A 20,989-nucleotide genomic window follows, 5' to 3' on the forward strand; every position below is an offset into this window, starting at 1 on the left:
CTTTAAACTACTACAAGAGTGACTCCAAGAAAATAAAACATATTTTTAAGAGGAGTCTCTCACATCAATAAGCCTACTATATTGTTTCTCAAAGTAGCCACTTGCTATAGAAGGGAAAATATCAAGGAAAAAGACATCAAGACACAATTACAGGAACTTAATGATAAACCACGCAAAATGGCCAATATTTCTTCTCAGGTATGCTGACCTACACAAGGTATAATGGGGTCAACATCAACAAATTTATATTTATGTGAGATAAGAAAAAAGCTTAAATTCATTATACAGAACTGTAAAAGAATGAGATGGTGTCTTATATGAATCTCAAGTTTTATTCTTCCAGCGAGAACACATTCTGTGCGTTAAATGATGTAGAAGGAAATGTATATCATTTTAGGCTTTAACTTTATACTGTATTAACCACGTTGCCCAAATTTGGGAGTTACTACTTCGGCCTGCAATACACATTAACAGGTGCCATTAATCAAACAGCTCTTTCCCACTGAAAAGACCCAAGTACACCACTAATCAGGAAATGTGTGCATTTGCTGCATTAGTGACACTCTTGCTGCATTTTGTTGTTTCCCATTATGTCCTGTGTTTGTCATAGGCCAGAGTTTCTGAATTTACTGCTCTAAAGCCTACTTGCATTTAGAACAGTAATTTCTGAAGCCATGTCCCTGTCTTATATACCTAAAGATACCGGAATGACCCAATGTCAGCATCAAGCTAACAAATCATCCCAAACATCTGAGCATGAAGTCATTCTGTTAACAGAAAAAGGAACAGATGGTGGTGGGAAAAAAGCAAGTTAACTCCACAATTGCTGGCATTTTCCAAACATCCAGCTGAAGGAATGCCGCGGTTTACAAAGGGCAACATCCTCCTACTGTGACTTACCAGTGTTATGAGATTTCCACTGAGCCACAGGCTAACTGAAAGCAAGTCTATTTTCAGAGAATTCATTTGAGAAATTCCACATTTCAGACTGCTTCACCAGTGGTCTCCTGAGCTAAGGAAGTCATGCAGTCACTCAGACCAAAAGCAACCATAGATCCCAGGCACTGGGAGGGAACCAAATAACATCTTCTGCTACAGCCTATTTCAGGGAGTTGGTCTCATAGCAATAACACAGGAGGCAGTAGGCTGCACAGAGCCTTACTGTTGCCCTCTTTCTTTATAGGGCCATACAGCTGCTTTCCTAGTTTGATTTATGGTCAATTTAGAGAATCACAGAACAATTCAGGATGGAAGGGGCCTCGGGCAGAAGGGACCTGCTCAAAGCAGAGCTAATTTAAAAGTTAGACCAAGTCGTTCAGGTCATTGTCAAGGTTTGAATACTGAGCGAAATTAAAATGTTGAATGAAGAGCTGAACTCCTGCCACAAACTTCTAATGAACTGGTAGGAAGAGAAACAATTTTCTGACGCACCAAAGACTTCAGGTAAAGTCTAATTCTCCAGCTCCGATGTACAGGGTGGGCTTTGCCCTGTGGTCATCAGACATCCTCGTCATTTAGTCAGCAACACATTTGCGCTAAGTCCCACAGAGCTTCTTCAGCTTTCTACTGTCTACCCACTGTTTTTGCTTTTAGGCTATCACATGTGCTGTGAGGGTTACTGTGCGTTTTTCAGACTTCCCAGGGGAAGAGAGAATAGAAGCACCCACCCACACTCCTAAACACTTCATGCAAAGCTGGGAGAAAAACTCTCATGAAGTCACATCCAAACCTCGTCAAACTGGGATTCCTTACAAATGGCTTCTCCAATACTGCAGCAAATCATCTTGTGTGTTCACGTCTGCTGCTCCTAGATACAGTGCATGGAATAACAACTCTAATGAAAGGAACTTATAAGGGACACATTAAATGCTCCTTACAGCTATAAATCCATAACCAAAACAGTTTAATATTCCAAACCAATAACAGACTCTAAGAGTATTTCAAAGAGGAAAAAATACTGCAAGAAGATAGAATTGAAAACAATACAACTTCAAACCACCCACTTCATTTATTATGAGACTACCACGTGCTTGGCACTCTTCATGCAGAAAGGATGAACCCCAAAGGGATTTCATAGCTCGGATCAGACAATACAAAACCAAAAACCCACACTCAGACAACACAATGGTGTGATCTTCATCTGGGATATTGTATCACTAAATGAGACCAGATGAAGATTCATTTTCTCTCTTCTTTAGGGAATATCTATCTTCCTCTGAACATCTCCTACTTTAAAGTAGGAACCTGAAGAAATGAACACTTTCCTACAGCTAGGATTGCAGAACTCCTATCTAAATACAACAGATATAATGCAGCTTCCTGCTCTTAGAGCCTCCGTATGAAGCCTTAAATGCACAGAAAAGACCTCAGGGTTTTGGAAGAAAAGCCTTGCCAGTTCACTTTAGCTGAGAAATAACTGCCTCTCCATCTTAACCAAGCTGAAACTACACTTTACAGTGCAAAAACATAGAACAGAGCAACCCAGGAACAAACAGTAAGTGCTGGAACTTTCAGTCACTTCAGAAAGCTTTCCCCAAAGGCAAGGAGGACTCCAGGTTTTATATTTGCATCCATCTTCTGCTTCATCCCTGGTAGGCTAAGGTAATTATATCAGAAGCTGCAAAAGCAGCTTAGATTCCTCCAGCAGATTTCACGTATTTTTATATATACACACACATATATATATGAATTTATATTATACATATGAATTAATTTTTATATTCAAAGTTTTAACAGGACGATGAATCCAAGGTATAGGGTGAATTGCACTCTCTGGAAGCTGGAACTGTAGCTGGATTTCAAGCAGGGTTTATAGCAGTAATACAGCCTGGTTTTGGATTGGAAATTTTGCTTAGAGCTCTGCAGGAGTCTGAAGGCAGGCAAGGGCATGGGGGTGGAGGACAGAAGTATCTTACTCTATATCCAGCTGCACAATATCAAACTATACTTTTTATAGCGACATTCTGCTGACAATGCAAACCTCAAGGGCAAAGCTCAAAGAGAAACTCTCAAAGAAAGAAAAAAGAACAAAACCTGACATGTAGACATTATCTTCATTAATGTTAGACAGCCAGCATGGGACCAAAGTGGGAGTTTGTGAAATTGAGCTGTGAATGGCATAAAAAGACTGCAGTAAAACTACTAAAAGTTAAAGTCTGACTATAGCTAGGATTCCCCAGGGCATTCTGAAGCCTAATGTAGGGCTGGATGCAGCCCTCACGTTAGGAAAAGAGAACTGAACCTAAGGTGATGCAGCAGTAGTTGCTGCTGCTTTGTGGGAGAGGTGTAAACCTTCTCTGGAAGGGCATCTGGGGCACTCTGCACCTGGACTGCAGCTTCACTGATTTCAGCACTGATCTGTGACCTCAGTCCAAGGGACTTGGACTCCTTAGTGACTGTGTAAGGCACAAAACTGCCTTCCACTCTACCCTTCCTGCTTCTTGCGGTGAGCTCTCCCAAGTCCGGAGGCTTCACCACAAAATCCATTCCTACAAGAATACCTTAGAAGACAGACAGGTGCAGCAAGGAAAAAGAATGAACAGTGTTTAAATTGCAAATGTATTCAGATTTTTAAGACTGCATCGGGGAAAGGGGGGGAAAGGGGGGGAAAGGGGGGGAAAGGGGGGAAAGGGGGGAAAGGGGGGAAAGGGGGGGAAAGGGGGGGAAAGGGGGGGAAAGGAATGTTGTATGCAGCCAAGACATGTATGCAGTGCAGGGAAAAGGTGTGAGAGGATGGCATGGCCAGAACATTGCCACAATATCTCCTAACTTTGCTACTCTTTCTTTCAGGTAGAGAAAAATGCATTTATATATAAACATAATAATGACAAGTTCTTTGAAATTATACAACAATTTAGATCAAAGACTTTTAGAATGAAGGAGTTTCCTGACTCCTGTTCTCATATTCAGTTTACTAGTTTCTTTATTCATCAGGTAGATGAAAAATATAATTGACAGATATTAAAAAAATAATTGCAGGAGATGGAATCATAAGGAAATTCTCTTTTCTGCATATTGGCTGTTACAACGTATGGCCCTGATAAATTTTCCTCAGAATTTTAAAGCCTATTTTGCTATTGTGGAGAAGCCTTTCTTTAGATTGGTTTCCCACAATAGAAAAAGTATAATCAATTTAAGGATTATAAGCATGCACTCTTTTTTCAGATGCCATAAATGCCTCTTTCCGGAAAGCTGCAGTGTGCTGATTATTGCTTCACTACTTACGTTTGAATAATCTCACCTGAGTAGGTAAAGCACAATCAACTCAAAGCAGCTATTCTAGGGTATAACTAAAATCAGAAGAGTACAACCCCCAAAATATCTAGGAGAGCTCAACATAGTTATTAGGATTGAGATTTTTGTTGGGTTTGTTTGTTTGTTTGTTTGTTTGGAGAGAAGCTGTATGATACAGCTAGTCCAGTTCGACTGTACTTTGGAGAGATTTGCTACCAACTTTTCCCTCGAAGAAACACAGAAGTAAAAAAACCCTAACTTCTTTAACTCTGCAAAATGTGTGTGCTTCCTACTAAAATCTGCTTAACTGAAGGCTTACAAATTAGTCTCTGGAGGCAGGAAAGGCCATAAAAGAAAACAACTTGACTTGCTTTCCAATAGTAATAAGTCTAAGAGCTTGTAGGATTGTACAGAAGGCAATAAGCTATTGCCTGCACAATGAGGCCTCATTCTTAGAAATGCAGACTGCATCCAAAGCCATGTGTGCCGAAGCAGTGCAATACCTGCATTTTCTGCCCTTTTTGGGATTCCAATATAAGCTCATTTACAGGTGAAATAATTGAGCTGACAACTTTTTCTTTCCACATCATTAGCTGATCAGTATTTAATGAGATTATGTACTTTAGTACCAGCTCCTGGTAAAACAGCACTGAATAACAGCAGTTTTCTAAACCTTGATATCAGAAATTTTACCATTTACAAATAAATACGTCTGAAAGCATGGTCTAGTGCTTGATCTAATTCCTGCAAAACATATAACTAGTAGGAAATCTAGAGATAATTTTACAGGAAGGAATTACAGAAGTGGATTATATGTTTTATGTAAGTCTAAATTTCAGCTGATGGTGAGACATGAAGATTATCCTAAACAAAACCAGAATAAAGTACCTGAACTGGGAGAGGATGTCATCATTTGCATTCTGTCTACATATGGCTTTACTTATAACTCAATACAGTATCAGGGAAGTTCATACTACAGAGAAAGAGGCAACCTAAAACATGTAGTATTGGGTTTTTTTTGGTAGAGGGCCAGGGTGCCATCAGTGGTGACTGATTAATGATTCTTCTGGTGCAAATTAAGACAACTGCATCTCTCATTGTCCGCTCTGTGCTGATTAATGGCAAGGTAAAGGACAGGTGAGACTGAGAACATATTAATATTTTCCAACAGAGCAGCTTTTATTCCGTGCAAATAGCTACTCCACAAATGAGAGTGAAGCATTCACTATAGCTGCTAGCTGAAGCCACTCCTTTAGATCAAATCATTGGTCATTTGTTTTTATAGGGAGTGGGTTCTCGAAATAATGTGCCATTTGTCCAAACTTGCTATTACTTCAGAAATTCCAGTTCATGCTGCAGCAAAAACTGGGTACTGTAGGACATTGGTGATTTTTGAGCTGCAAAGTACGTGTACTGTAGCCTCCCAATTTTTACTGGGGTTGGGGTCAATACTTGAACTGACGGATCACATGCTGCCATCTGGCAGAGAGACCTTTTACCAACAGCAGATCTTTGGTAAGCGACCAGTATTGTGCATAACCTTGTAGTATGGTAACTTTGATTTGTGACTTGGTAGTTTTGAATCATTGTTCAAATGATTGCGCCATCCAGTAATAGAGCAAACCTTGCCATCAAACTTTGTTAAAGTGCACTTTTACAACATCATATTAAACCCACTTTTGCTAATACCTTTGACAGTGGTTCTTTAAGCGATCTAAATCACCCATTCACAACAGTTTTTAGTGCTAATGGTTTTGGATATGAACCTAGAATGGCCAAAAGTGACCAAAGCAAGCATGGCTGTATAATACTGTGCGAACGCTCCTCTGTAGATATCACCCACAATCATGAAATTTCACTGCAGAACTGAATCTCCTTTCAGTACCATGGAACGTTGACTGGCAAGCTGTGCCCCTGGCATATAACTTTAAATGCACAGACATAAATGTCTTTCCCCATTTCTGAAGAAAGGCTTGGTATCAGAAACAGGTGGAACGAGTTTTTTGATACAGTAGTGACTTTCTGCTATCACATTGGGAATAAGTACTGTAGGAGATTATATCCGAAGTTGAACTGCCAAGATAAATGGACAATGACTGATCTTCATTTCTGCAAGTGACATTTGTTTACTTAAGACAGTCCACTAATCTCACCACCTTTGGAGCAAATCCAGAAGCTCTGACTTTCTGTTACTTTTAGACTAGAAAAGGCACCTGAGATTAATGATTGCAAACAGTTGCCTCAACCTGCACTTCTTGACCCTTCCAGTTCATAGTGTTTTCACTTGCCACCTTACAAAGACCCCAACATCAGCAAGACAGAGCACTTGAGGGGCTTGTCCTGGATGGCTGACAGAGTTCTGCCAAGTGAGGAATTGGGCAGTTTGTGGCTAAAATTAGATTACAAATTCTTCAGGGAAAAGACAGCTTTCCTCTAAAGGGAAGCCTGCAACAAGCTCCTCTGTCACTGTAAAACAATGATGATAGCTGGATTAGGTAGGAGGCTAGAGAGAGAGAGATGTCATCACTGATCATCTGACTGCCTGTGAGGGAAACAATGAATAACATTGGACAGTTAAGGTTTCAAGTAATTGAAAGTATCTACGATGTAATGAATAGACATCTGGCAACAGCACCCTGTTTCAGTTAGCACATCATTTTGGATAGCTAGAGTTCAGCTAACTGAGGTTGGACTATAAATGCATTATAAAGATTTTCCAGTATGCAGCTCCTTTAACTCTGGAGGTCTTCAAGATTCTTATATCAAATCCACTGCATTTAAAAAAAAAAAAAAAAAGTGTAATGTAGTGAATCCAACCAACGTATTAAATACATTAAAGCCTGAATCTTCCTGCCAAGGCTGACTGGTCCGGGAGGTGGAATGTGTGGTTCTCTAAGACGGCTACAAATAGATCCTCTCCCACCAGGGCTGAAAAAGCCAGCTGAGTCAGCCAGCAAAAATGTAAAGCAGACATTAATCACAGCAGCCTGCACCTTCCCTCCACTTGCAAGCTCTGTGTACCAGCAGGAAGAAGAATGGAGAGAGCACCAAAGATAACTGAGCCTAGACTGCTCTTACGCACTTCCTGAACTATTGCTAGCTCAGAGGCACTGTAACTGATTTGTTGCTATTAACTTCCCTGTGTGATGCATTTCAACCAAAAGCAACACACATGCAAAGCACCCATCTGATTGGTTTGACTGAAGTTTTCTTTAATTGCATTGTAAAGAAAGCTAATTTCTTTTTTTCCCCCCTGAGGAAAGAAAGAGAGCAAACACGACCTCAGAAGGACCATCATCAGGGTTTCAATCTGCCATCTTCAGTATTGAAATCTAAACCTCCTCTTTCAGCTTCTGTTATGCGGACTTACATGTGAAGACTGATGCTCTCATAGCATGACTTGCACATTTGGGAAATAAAACTAACCAACAAACTCACCACACCTTTCTTCCCTAACATTTATTGTTAATGCATACATGCTATTGGGGCTGTCTTTGTTTCTGACTGTCTGTTTCCTTCCTAGAGCAGCAAAACTTTTCCACCACGCCACTCCTGCAGGAATTCCTCTTTTACAAGTTTCACAACAGTGATACAACTTGTCAATTCACTTGGGCATCATTCTGCCAGTGACAAAATACCCAGCGTGATACATCAGCCTCTGATTTACTGCCCCTCTCACCGGTTTGTCAGAAATTTGAAGACCATGAAAGAAGCGTTACATAGAAATTGATAGGAGCAGGTCTTCTTCACTTCCCAGTGCAATATGCAACATGTCCTACAAGCTCTGGAAGACTTTGAACTACCAAGTTTTAAGACATCACTACTATTATGTACTTTACAGATATTTGAAGACATCCTGAAAAATTTCAGTAATACAGTTTCTATTCTAAGCAACCTACAAAGGTTTTTAAAAATTCCTTAAAACATTTCCATAATAGCTTTTCTTCCAGCTCAAAGGAAAAAAAACAAACCCAAAACCAAACATGTAAAAGATTCAAAATAGGACAACACATGATTTTAACTTGTTAACATTTGCTTCAGAAATCACACATGCATACATTAATTAGAAGAAAGCTGTGCCATATTCATGCTGATAAAAATCCTTACATCACTTAATCATGTTCTTGAGTAAACAGTAGATAAACACATAGTTCAAATCTATATGTATATCGGTAATTATGTACATGCACACAGAATTTATCAGTGAGCTACTTCAATCAAGACAACAGTAGTACCTTCTTTTTGCTGCAGTAAATCTGCCATTTCTTCTCTGGAGGGAGTGCAAACATAGCCTCTCTGTTCTTGTCTGTGAGATCCAATTCATCCTGGAGATTGTGGGGAAAAAAAAAAAAAAAAAACAAAACAGAAAAAAACCAGTCAACAGCTGCATTGGTAACTTCTAATAGGTTGAGAGGAATCTGGACCAGGTATGTTGACGAGCCTTCAATCAAAAGGCAGAGGACCTAGTGGCTCCCAAAGACTCCAAAGATTATTGGTTTCATAATTTTTACCTTGCTACTGCGAGTTCTCCCTGTCAGAGCAGAACCTGTGAAGAGAGGCAGCCTGAACAACTCCTATGTATGTCAAACTTCCATTACTAACGATTAGTCAAGGATGGGAAAGATCACATGAAAGGCATGGAGTGAAAAACTCATAGCACTGGCTTAGTGACACAGACACTCCTTACAACTCTTAGAGAAAGGCTAAAAATTCAATACACCTTTTTCCTGGCCTGCAGTACCAGCTTGGTCTTCCATAGAAGGAGAACAGTGAAATCACTGTATCTTTTAAGCAAAGGTCACGAGACAGTTTTCTAGTGGCACCAACGTCAACAACAACCTACAGATTGAAATGTTTGTCCAGATGTTTGTCCTCTGAACCGTGCAGTCCCCAGCAAAAGACAACCAGGGTTTCAGACATAAAGGACATATGTCCACACAGCATCACATCAGGTTGAACAGCCCAGCACATTCAGGCTCTTTAAGAAAAGTGAGCTCAGTGGAACACACCCTTTTAGAGCCTAGCCAACCTTACATTTGTAAAATGAAGGATAATGCTGTGATCTGGAACTGACTCCCAACTCTGTCACAAGCTCCCTCTGGATACACCACCAAATTCCCCAGCTTTGGTTTCTCTTCTGTAAAAAGTGGATAACAACAGACTCTCTTCCCATACAACGGGTCTCTAAAATCATCAAAGCAGAGACTGCTACTTGCTCTGTGTTTATTCAGCACTGAACAGAACAGGGCTCCAAACACAGCTGCCAGTTTCAGGTGCTAATGGGAATTAAACAAATAAGAATGGTCTTCATAGCAAGCAGCCTGCATGAACAGGGACGGACGAAGATGTCTAAATGACAGTTTCAGCAATAAAAAGACAAGCTTCCAATAACGTTTCAATGAATCAGTTTTGGCAGGGTTTTCTTTTTCCTATATATTTGAAACTGTTTGGAGAAGGAAGTGTCCAGGGGTCCAATATCAAGATGACATTGCAGCTCTAAGAACGCTGCACATGCAGATTCTGGCACCCACACTACCCTAGCCCAAGCAGAGACAATACCTCTTTAACTCAGCCCAACAATGGCTCATTTGGAAAGCGTTCAGGGCTGGGAAACTTGTGAAAACAGTGAGCTAAATTGCACACTGAGCCTGGTAGCGGCTGCTGACAGATTTAAAAGCCCATAGAGATTTCAGCTGCAAAAAAGGTACAAAAGAAATGCAAACAGTAACAAGGCGAGGTCAGTGCCAGCAGCCCAAGGTAGAAGAAGCTGGAGGGTTTTTTTAAACAAGAAAAAGTTTAAAGGCAAAAAAAAAAACCAAAACCAACTCAAAAAATTTTAGCTGTGCAAAAAGAGTGCAAACCATGTGGAAATGTTTAGGGTGAGTTTCCAAACAAGGGGGCAGCCAAGCGAGGCAAGGAGTTTTATCCTTGCTACACACAATTAGAAAGCTCAGGCCAGGATCACATTCTTGGGGGGAGAGGGAGAGTGAAACGACATGTAAGGTCTTAAGACAAGCAAAGGAATGCTGTTGGAGGTCAAGCATGTGGGAGGGGAAGGAGGGGCAGACAGGGAATCAGAAATGCCAGGTTTGGAAGAACCACCAAAGAGGCCAGAATACACATCTGAAATGAGCTGGCTGGGCTCAGCTAAATTCTAAGAAAAATTACGATTGTTTTATTGAACTGATTAACGATCTTAGCTTTTTTTTTTTTTTTTTTTTTTTTTTTTTTTTTAATAAACAGCAACTAACTTGGTTTTCTAACCCATACTGCTCTTTCTGGAGTCTGGTGGCAGATCAGACAAGCAGCAAAAGCTCTTCCCAGAAGCTGTGCACAAAACTGAATGACGATCTCAACCAATATAGTTCAAGACAACCATTTCATCAAAAGAACGCTCCTATTGACTAAAACCACCCAGAGGGCAGGATGCTGACACTTAGCAGCTTCTAGACACTGCCCTGGACACTGGCAGTATCAGGGACATAAAGAGCACTCTGCCTTCAACGGGGAAACAGGAATATGCAACTGCCAGTCATGTAATTTTGCATCCTGATAGCATGACATTTTTTTCAGGTCAGAAGCCTAGAAAGGTAGTTTGAAAGGATGGAATATCCAGTGGGAACAAAGTGCATCCACACCCCACTTTGTTGTGACTCAGGAGGGTAGATTAAGCCGGAAGAGCATTAGAAGTCATCACATTAGCTCAGATAACATAGTAACAAGGAAACTGCTCAGGGTGCCGGGCATAAACGTGATCACCAGAGGCAGACCCAAACACACCTGACTGGAAAACAGCACCTGGAGGATGGATTACCCTTCCTTTTGAAACAGCTAGTGTTTGTCTTCGTTAGCAGGCAAAATGCCCCCAGTCAGATGGGCAGGTAGCAAGCATGAATATTCAGCAGGGAAAGAGACACTTTCTCCAGAATGTGGAGAAAGCAGCAGTCAAGCTCTTCAACACCCTTTCCTGAAGTTAGTCTTCAGCAATGTGCTCCTTCACTGAGAGGAAGAAAGGAGAGAAAGGATACATACCCCCCTCTGCCTAGAGCATTAATCAAATCCCAACCTATAAAGAACCAGGAAATCCCTGTAAAATACAAGAGACTTCTGGAACCCTCCAAATCATCTTACCTCTTCCATCCCCATCCCCTTTCTATAGAAGATGATCAGAAGGCCACCATGACTGCACAGGAAACCCCCGGATCTAGCTAAGAAAGAAGATCTTGGATCAGGCAGACCATTCTCCTATTCTGACTCAGACAGTCCTAACAGACAGCACATAAGGAAACACACTGCCTTGGAGGGAAGCAGGAGGAACCACAGAAAGAATAAATTTCAGAAGGGTAATTTGGTCCATGAACAGGTAGGTCATTCTGACCCAACGACAGAGGCAGCTCTGTCAGTATGTAGAACTTCAGACCCTAGAGTTAGCTCAGTGAAAGCAAGCAGCTATTGAAGGAGAAAGGAACTGCAAAGGTTGGCAGGAAAGGGGAAGAACTACAAACTCTGAATGCAATCAAGACTGGGGTTGGAGCCAGGCTAAGGAAGCCGACATGACCGAATGCCCAGGGAGCAAATGTAAAGGGCAAGCAAAAAGGGTCAGTCAGAACAAAGCGGGGAAAACGCCCTCCTCCATCACCTGTGCCAATTTCCCAACAGAAATGTGGTAACTCCTCTTCTATGCTTTGGATGGGCCGCTCGGTTCCAGCAATTCATGCCAGCATGACCCTGCACAATGGATGGAGCTCAGCCTCCTGGTTCTTAAAAATACTTCAAGTTGCAAGTATTCTCATGAAACACAGATTAAAAAGACATTTGCCAGGCTGGCCTGAGGGAGACGTAAAGTACCTCCAGTTAATATTCCTCCCATTCCTCTCCTTTATCTATTTCCTATTTTTTTTTATTTACTGAGAGAGGGATACATTCAGTTAATTTCACTTTCATGTGGGCATTTTTTTTCACTTACACAGATTGAATTTCAATGATAAAACATTTAAAATGTACTGGAGTTGGATTTGAGGTTCAAATATTTCCAGTCCAGTTCTCAGGCCAAAAGGGAAGATGGCCTCCATTCAAAATGGCTACAACCCAAGGAAATAAGAGACAGAGAGAAAGAAGGGGAACAAGAAGGAGGAATGGGTAGGAAACATAAAACCAGTATTTTGTGGGATTTAAAACCACATTATGACCCTTGTTTTTGGGAACATTCATCAAAGTGTGAAAGCTGGATTTGATGCTGGTAGCCATCAGCTCAATAATGATATCACTCAAAGCCCCGGAAGAGCTGAACAGAAAAGCATTTCTCACCTAGACTGGGCAGCACTTTTCTTAGTGACATGAAATGAAATTAATATAGAGAAAAAGTAATATTTTGGGAATGTAGAAGAGGGGTTCATTTGGAGAGAGAACCACTAAAGGAGAACCTGTAATACCTACCAACATGCCTGCCTCTTTAAAGGAGAACCTTTAATGCCTACCAACATCTCTGTACTGAAATGTGTATAGCATCTCCACCATTCAGTCATCTGTGGAAAGGTGGAACAGTGTCACAGGATAGTTGCTACTTCACCAGTCTACTTCGCCTGGCCCTGCAAGAAGACTTACACAGTCCATAGGAATTTTGGAATTTAAATGCAGAAAACTTGAAATACTTTGAAAGGCAAACTTAGTAAGATACTCAAAGACACAATGAGACTTCCCATTTTCAACATATCAATGCTGAAGCCACAGCAGGGGTAGGATGGAAACCTCAAGACTATAAGTACACAGAGTATCAGGGCTTCAGGGCTCCAGCACCTCCTGGCTTCAAGTCAGAATGCTGGCGACCAAGAACCCCAAACTTGGTTCTTCAGGGATATTTGGACACTCATGGGAGATTTCCTCAGTTCCAGTTTCTCATTCTACTTGTCCCAGTTCCACTGGCTGACAGACTTTCTGGTCATCAGGGAGCTTCCCAGTGACTTAAGGTCAAACAGCTGCTACATTTTGAAAGACAGAAAGCAACAACCCAAAACAAGCAACCAACCAACCTTCAGAGGCTGGTGGGGTTGGTTTTGAGTTTTTTTTCTTTTTGCTTGTTTGTTTTTTGGTTTTGTTTTGTCTTCATAAAAGTTTAATGAATCATGCATAGCATTTCCAGCATGATGAAACCAGAATTCTGGCATGATACGTTTTGTTTACTGCAGGCAATAACTTGATCAATATGGGCATAACACATATTTTGCCACAAGGGACAAGAGATTTTGCTTGTTTTCTTATGTTTAGTTGGATACCTTTCTTGTTTCATCAATTTCTTATAATTTCAGCTACAGATAGTTGAGTTACACTTTTAATTTTTGTCTGTAGGTCACAGTCTTTCTTACTTAGAGTGCTCTTGAAAGCACATCCTTTCTATGAGCATCCATCCCAGGCCTGTGTTTCACATTTAATGGCTTTTTTTATGACTGAGAGAAGTTAATGAAATCTAAAAGCATATTCTCATTTTTTAACTGTTTATTTGTGTCTACAAACATATTCAGGCAATTATTAAAGAATTATTAAAGAATGAAATCCTTTTACCATTCCCAGAGGGAATAGCTTTGGCATGAAATCAATCTTCATTTTACACCACAGAATCTAACACTAAGACGTAATACATGGGCAAATAGGCTTCATCACTTCTGCTGTTCAGAGATGCCTGTTTTGACTGCCTGATTACAGCTCTATCGCACTGTTTGGTTCTTTAGCAGCAGGTGGGTACTCAAGCAAAAGGACAGCCAGGTCTCGGCATCAACAGGCACCAGGGGAACCAGATCTTCAGATGGCACAAACTGGCAAAGCTCCCCAGAAAGGTTAAACTTTACTCTTCCTTGTTAAACTCAAAGTGGACACTTAAGAATTTCCAGAACAGATGAGACCAGCAGTTATCTGACCTGCGACCAGCACCGCAAGCTTCAGAGGGCTGCGCAAAAGCCCTGTAAGTACAAAGCCACATAACAAACTCTGTAGATGGTCAAACACTTCCCAACTCCCTGACTCAAAAAACCTGGCTGATTCTGTGATGCAGGTGAGTTAAATGTCCCTGCCAAGATGGGGATAGCAGTGGTACTTGCAAATATTGTTTTGTGCAGCTCCAACATTTTCCTTTTGCTCAGTCACATCAGCATTATCCTTAATGGTTCTTTGTGAGTCATCCAATAGGGAACAAAACTGAGAAAGTAGGAATTACTACCTACTAATCCAATCCAGCATAACTATTATAGCTTTAACAGGTGAACTGAGTAGGACCATTGCTAACATGTGACTTATATTTCCTGAAAGCTACACTTTTACATTAATAACAGTCCCAGGAACCTTTATTTTTCAGTTCACACTGCCTATGCCAGGTTTTGTTGGCAAATAACAAACAGGTTAGTTGGTGACTCACATTCGAGCTGTGCCTCTGCCCACCAGGGAGGGAGGCCGGGGAGGAGTGGAGACACTCTCATCACAGGTTCAGAGGCAGCTGTCCAAAAAGCTGCTTCAGAGAGAACTGCAGTGAGTGAATTAAAAAAAACCAACCAACCAACCAACCAAAAAAAACAACAAAACAAAACAAAAACCCCAGTCTTCTTCAGATCTCAGTCTCTTTGCAAAGAGTTTATGAATCCTTCATGTAGAAGAGGTAAACCTTCCCTATTTAATCACTGTGTCCACCTCCAGGGGACAGTATAGGATTGTTCCCCTACAGTTTTCCTTCTATTGCTTTGTTCAATCCATCTCACCAGGCTGACATGTAAGAGGCAGCCTGCTGGAAGAGTGTGCGTTTCCAATACTGAGGAGGTCAATAAGGCATTCTGAAAGACTGTCTGTCCGAACTGTGAGTGAATGAGGTTCATTCGACTGCACAAACTGCCTACACTCATGTACAAACCGGAGCAACGAGCAATGCAAAAAAAGTACTGCTCATCACAGCTCCCTAAAAAAGAGAAACATCCCACAGGCTTTACCTAATACGCAACTGCAAACACTGGAATGTGATTGAGGCAGGCATCAAGAGGAGTGAAACAGAGACTCCTTCTCTAGGCAACCACCAGTTCCCATCCCCACCTTCTCAGGGCTGTGCCTGACACAACTGCATGGCTGTACCCACAGCAGAACTTGATGGCAGATGCTCTTTCAACAGGCACAGCTAGGATATATCCAGATGCAGCACATTGGTTAAAAGTTCCCACTTGGGCACCTGACATATGTCCCCCGTCCACTAACTACGCACAAAGAAAAAGCAAAACAACCCCCAAAACAAACCCTTCCCTCCCCTCAAGCTCTTCAATCTCATCCTAACCCTTGGAATTAAAAGCAGCCTTTGTAAAACACACTGAAACAACACACCATATTGGGCTGGGAGTAACATTTTGATCAGTTTCCCAATTGATAAGAATTAGGTGAATCACTGCAGAACAGAAGTAATGTTTACATTTCAGCTACTGCCACAGACCTGACTGTAAAGCAGAAAAGCAGACAAACAAAAGGCTGTGATTCCCATTATAGTCGTTTTCCTTCTTGCTTTTTCAAAAAGTTATGGCTTTAAAACCCCTTCAGTATTGGGGCCCAAATCTCTTGATTCTCAGTCACAACAGTACAAGAAAGAAAGCACCTGATGTTTAAGTACTGGAAGATGTGTTTCTCTTCTACCCTGCCAACACAGCAGTTACTCATTCTTAAGGCTCAGCACTGGAGTACGAATTTCATCCATCAAGGGCATTGCTTTTTGGCAGAGAAATTTATCTCACAGAAAGTCAATTAACACCTCCCCCCACCCCTAAACACCCCCCCACTGTACTGCTTCCTTTTTTCCTCCTTAATCATTGGTTAATTGCTTCTTTGCTTCCTGGAGAAGAGATAAATCCTGGCTCTCTCCTACTCCTCAAAGTTCTCTGTGACTTGACAGAACGCAAATACATATAACCAGCAAGGCTTATTGTGGCAGACCCCTTCCACAGGCTGCTAGAAGCGTCTGCTGTTCATTTTTCTGCCCTTCACAGGCAAACCACATGCATGAGACAACAATCTGCTGGGCCAAATAGAAAGAGAAAGAATGAGGAAAACCAGTACCTGTTTATGCAACAATACACACAGATGTTTAGAGAGAGATAGATCATGACTTAGATATGCGTCCTCCTATATGCAGGGCTACAATATGGGTAGAGCAAGAGGGATGCTCCATGGATATGGGTGGGCATATGAGGACAATAATGCAAACAATTGACTATCATCACTGCTTTTTCTGTTACGATGGGCTGCATGTCCATGTCAGTGAATTGGAATGAGCCCAATGAGAGGGATGGGGATGAAAACTGAATAGTCAGGCTCATGTCTAATCTAAATCCCTGCTGCTGCAATTTAAGCCTATTACTTCCGGCCCTGTCAACCACAGACATGGTGAGCAATTTTTTCCTTCCTCTTGATAACAGTTTTCAAGCCTATTAAAGGCTGTTGTAATGTCCTTCCTCAGTCGTCTTTCTTGAGGCTAAACAAGCCCAGCTCTTTCAGTCTTTCTTAGAGGTCACGTCCCCTGGACCTCTCACTCTTCTAATTGACTTCCGGGCTCTCTCTGGTCAAAGTACATCTTTCTTGAAGCGCGCTGTTCAAAAGTGGGGGCAATGTTCCAGCTGAGACCTTACCAATGCTGAGTGCAAAGATTACTTCATGCATCTTCCAGACTGCATTCCTAGTTATATATTCCATGAAGACAATGACTTTTTTTTTTTTTTTTAAATAAAAAAACCTCAAAACCTGCATGACTTATGTTCACTCATGATCCACTATGATCCCTAGTTTCTTCTCTGAAGAAGTGTACCTACCTGGCTGCTTCCCATCCTGAATTACCAGACTTGTTCCTAAAAGGAGCATGTTTTAACTGTCCCCATTGAATCCCATCCTTTTTTCACACAGTTGCTCCATCTTCTTTTAAGCTTGTCTTTTAACATATCCACAGTGTTTACAGCCTAGTGATATTTGGAAAGTTAATAGGTATGCTGTGTATTCCACTATCCAGTCAATTAAATGAAAACACCAAACAGAACTGAAGTCGTTAAACCTCTGCTGGATACATCTTTTCACTGTGACAGGTTGCAAGTCCTCTAGGGCAAGTACCACATTGACCTCCACATTCTGATTATACACAGTAATATCAAATACTTCTCTCAAACAGAGCTTCTAGTATCACCATGTATAACACTAAATAACAATAAAATCTGCTGTTTCAGCACAGTGCCCATTCCCCGCCCCTCATTTCCTTTTCTTCTCCTCCCCTCATTTCCCCCTCCCTTCCCCCTCCCCATGCCAGGGTTTGTTTTTCATGCCAAGGTCCTTTAGATGAGACCCTGTATGGGAAGGTAGGTGTGGGAAAGGTTATTAGGAAACTGCCTTCTAAACTGCTACCTTTCCGGCTTCCCCACCCTCTCCATCCCTACAAAGTCTCCTCTGTTCTGTTTTAATACTAATGAGTTCAGAGGAGGTTCCTAGGCTGGAGCAATTCACAGCTTGGTCTGTGCCAAAGCACACAGGCACACACCTCTCTGATCGCTTCCTGCCCAAACAGAGTCTTGCTGGCTCAGCCCTCAAAATGTGGGCTGGGAATTGCTGCTGCGGCCCAGTGCCAAAGGCAGGCTGAATTTCCAGGGGTGTTGGTGCCACCTACTCCTCCCTCCCAGCTTTATCCTCTTGTGTGCATCCTATTTGCCATATGCCCCTTTGGGAGAAAACAAGGGTAAGTCAGAGCTTAGCTGACCTTTAAATCTCTGATAAAATATTACGTAAAAGGAACTCAGAGGTCAGTTAAGAATTTAATGAGCAAAATTAACTTCTTATCGAGCTTTGCTTGTGCAGCTCAGACACACATGCTCAAACTTATATCCAGGGTAAACTCAAAGGAACTCCGATAAATCAACATAATTTCTGGCATGAGTTCAGATTTACACAGATAGAAGTGAAACCAGAAGCTGGCTTTAGTTCTTCTCTTGCTCTCTGAATAATTACTCCAGATTTAGCAGTGCAAAGTAGAGATCAGAATGTCCCTTACTCCATTAAACTGAATGGACTTTGGATTTACAGAAGTGCAAAATATTAATCGAATTACCTGCCTTAAAATTGTAACAGAGACTAAACCTCTCGGCTAGACAGCCTGTAACACAGGCTTGTTCTACAGTCTACAGCACAGACTTCAGACATAGAATAGTCTGAGCAGTCTATCAGTCCCCTTTTTGCTGTTAACTTCTACTTCAGTAAATGGAGATGAGCTGTATCTACTATTGATCAGTCCAGACCAGCAAGAAGAACACCCACATATGAGGCTTCTGTTATCTCCTCTGGGGTGAGGTGGAGGGCAATTCCACAATGCTCCTCACTTACATAAACTGAGTATTTCCATAATCAAACACCGAATTGAAGGCATGACAGTATATTTGGTTATTCACTCTCACCCTGTCCTGTCTCATTGCTCAAGTATTCTGATAATCAGAACAGCAACTACTGCACTGACATCACTGGGCTTAAGAAAACACCAGCCAAGATGTTTTTCTCTAAACATTTCTAAGAAAGAAATTATCAGAAACTTTCACAAAATACACCAAAATGAATAAGAAAAGGATAAGCATTTGCCTTGCAGAACGAACTCATCTCCTAACAACAAATCATAATTGCATTTATTATCTGGTTAAGCATTTGTAATCTCAAAGTTCTCTCGCATCATTAGTGTAGAAGCCAACAACTTTACACCAACTGACAAACTCATCCAGCTGTTGCTCTCTGTACAAGATGTAATGCTGAAACACAGCCACTAAAGCAATCCCAATGGATTTTCCATGACTTAGGGATCTCCCTGGACACCTTCCAAACTGGGAAACTGCAATCTGCTTTCCCCTTGTAATTTCCTTTGGAAAAGTTATTCGTCAAACTTCCACCTAGTAAACCATTGCATAACATTGTTGTGTACCCTGCTAAATTCTTTTCAGAAGGTGTTTGTGTTATTAGTCTGGGCACCCTTTCCCTTTTTGTGGTCAACAAATGATGGGAAACAGCAAAATTAAAAGATGCCTCTGAGTGTTTTTAATATAGAAGCGCATAGAATATATAGATGTTGACTAGGGCCCTTTTGCATGCAGCACTGGGTCCACATGTGAAAGAAAGGAGAGTCTGCCCAGGAAGGCTGTGGAGTCTTGTATCAGATTCTCCCTAAAAAAAGAACAAGTAGATAAGAGGAGGGCAATATCTATGACAGGAGGCAGTAGTAGAGATTTGCTCCCAAAATCTTCAAATACAATACATTTTGCCACTGGAAGACTCCTGTACTACCTGTGACCTACACGTGTTGCATCTTTTCAGCACCTTTTCAATCTTGCTACAATTCTGTACTAAAACTGGTTGAAGAAGCATCAATATTCCCTGTTTCACACCAGGGAAACAAACTCATAAGTGCACAAAATGAGTTGTATAAGCTTGTAGAAGTACCCAGGAAAAAGACGCAATGCTCTTGAAATGTTTTCCTCCCAGCAAGCTTACAGACTTTTTAATTTACAGAAAACGAGGTACCTAGCATTAAAAGCTCTGGGTCAGTGGTGTTCCAGTGCCAGGTGGAAGGCATCTGCCTGTACTTCCTCCAGACAAAACATGCCAGAGACAGAGCAGCTGTGCAGGCAGCCCGGTGCAGTGAGTGACAGAAAAAGCACCTTCTGATGCTTGCCTTCCATGTGCTGCTCCCACCCGGTGCTGAAGGGATGAGCAGATGGGCCACTCATCTCCTGTATTTAGTGACACCAAAAGCTCCCCTTTACCCAGTGCAGAGGAAGGTGCCAGGAAACTACTGACCTGAGAACCTTGTACCCTAAAAAGGTGCTACTCCATCCACCCAGCCTCACCCATGGCACCTTGTGCTCCCCACTTTGGAGTCTTGCAGACCAGGCACATGACAAGGCCATTTTCCTCCAACACTGGAAGAGCCATCCCAGATTACCTTAACAGTTTCCCTGAATGACAAACAACCCTGAGCACTGTTTGAAGACACAATCCACCTATAGAAGGACACAGAGGCATTACATAATTATAAACTGTTTTCCTCCACTCGCCTTCAGGCTATATGATACACTATCCGAGCAACGATTATATCTGATATAAATTGCTACTAGATGAGCAAATACAGTCAATTTGAGTCAACACATTAAACAGATAATCCTTCATGATTGTTATCTACTTCTCCATTCAATTATCTTATTTTGTTAACAGTTCCTCCTAAACCCCAGCTACCCTTTGCCTCAGTAGGGATAATTCCTATCCTGCAAGACACTTGCATCCTGTCCTCTTTCACTACCTTTCCACCTCACTGGAAAATTTCACTGCTTCCCCAGCTTCATGTGGTTACTTTTACATTGATTGCTATTTTGTTGTAAATTTGATAAGGTCTTCATCACCACAGGGACCTGGCTCCCCCTTACTTGCCCAAATCAGGCTAAATGACAAATCATACCTCCTACAACGTCTCAGATCTGGCCCTTCTTCTGTGAGATACAGAAGAAACAGACATCTGTCATTCAACCTCCCTTCATTGATGTGCAAGCTCGCTCTCCAAAAGCATAGCCAAAAAATCATCTTGGCCTAGCATTCGCCCCATGTCACCTCCATCTTTGCACCCTGTCTTTGCTCTCCCTTCAGCACCACAGCTACTTCAGTTGTTGTGTCTTTTTCTTCAACGCTTTGGAAAACTTTGTCTCTCCTTATCGCAATCTCCTGTCCAGTTACAATC

At 41.6% G+C, this 20,989-nt stretch overlaps 1 protein-coding gene across 4 annotated transcripts in view; it reads right to left on the reverse strand.

Moving 5' to 3' along the window:
* The window catches only part of DAAM2 (dishevelled associated activator of morphogenesis 2), a 212,857-nt gene that overhangs the window by 95,926 nt on the left and 95,942 nt on the right, over positions 1-20,989 (reverse strand). For all 4 annotated transcript variants that reach the window (XM_009475067.2, XM_087775930.1, XM_087775931.1 and 1 more), the window contains one exon: positions 8,469-8,558. In XM_009475067.2, the coding sequence (XP_009473342.1) occupies positions 8,469-8,558 (90 nt within the window). The remainder of the gene's footprint in view (positions 1-8,468; positions 8,559-20,989) is intronic.

This window comes from Nipponia nippon, unplaced genomic scaffold (assembly GCF_047370975.1).
Source record: "Nipponia nippon isolate SJK-2023a ecotype South Korea unplaced genomic scaffold, ASM4737097v1 scaffold_4, whole genome shotgun sequence".
NCBI classification, from domain to species: Eukaryota; Metazoa; Chordata; class Aves; order Pelecaniformes; family Threskiornithidae; genus Nipponia; species Nipponia nippon.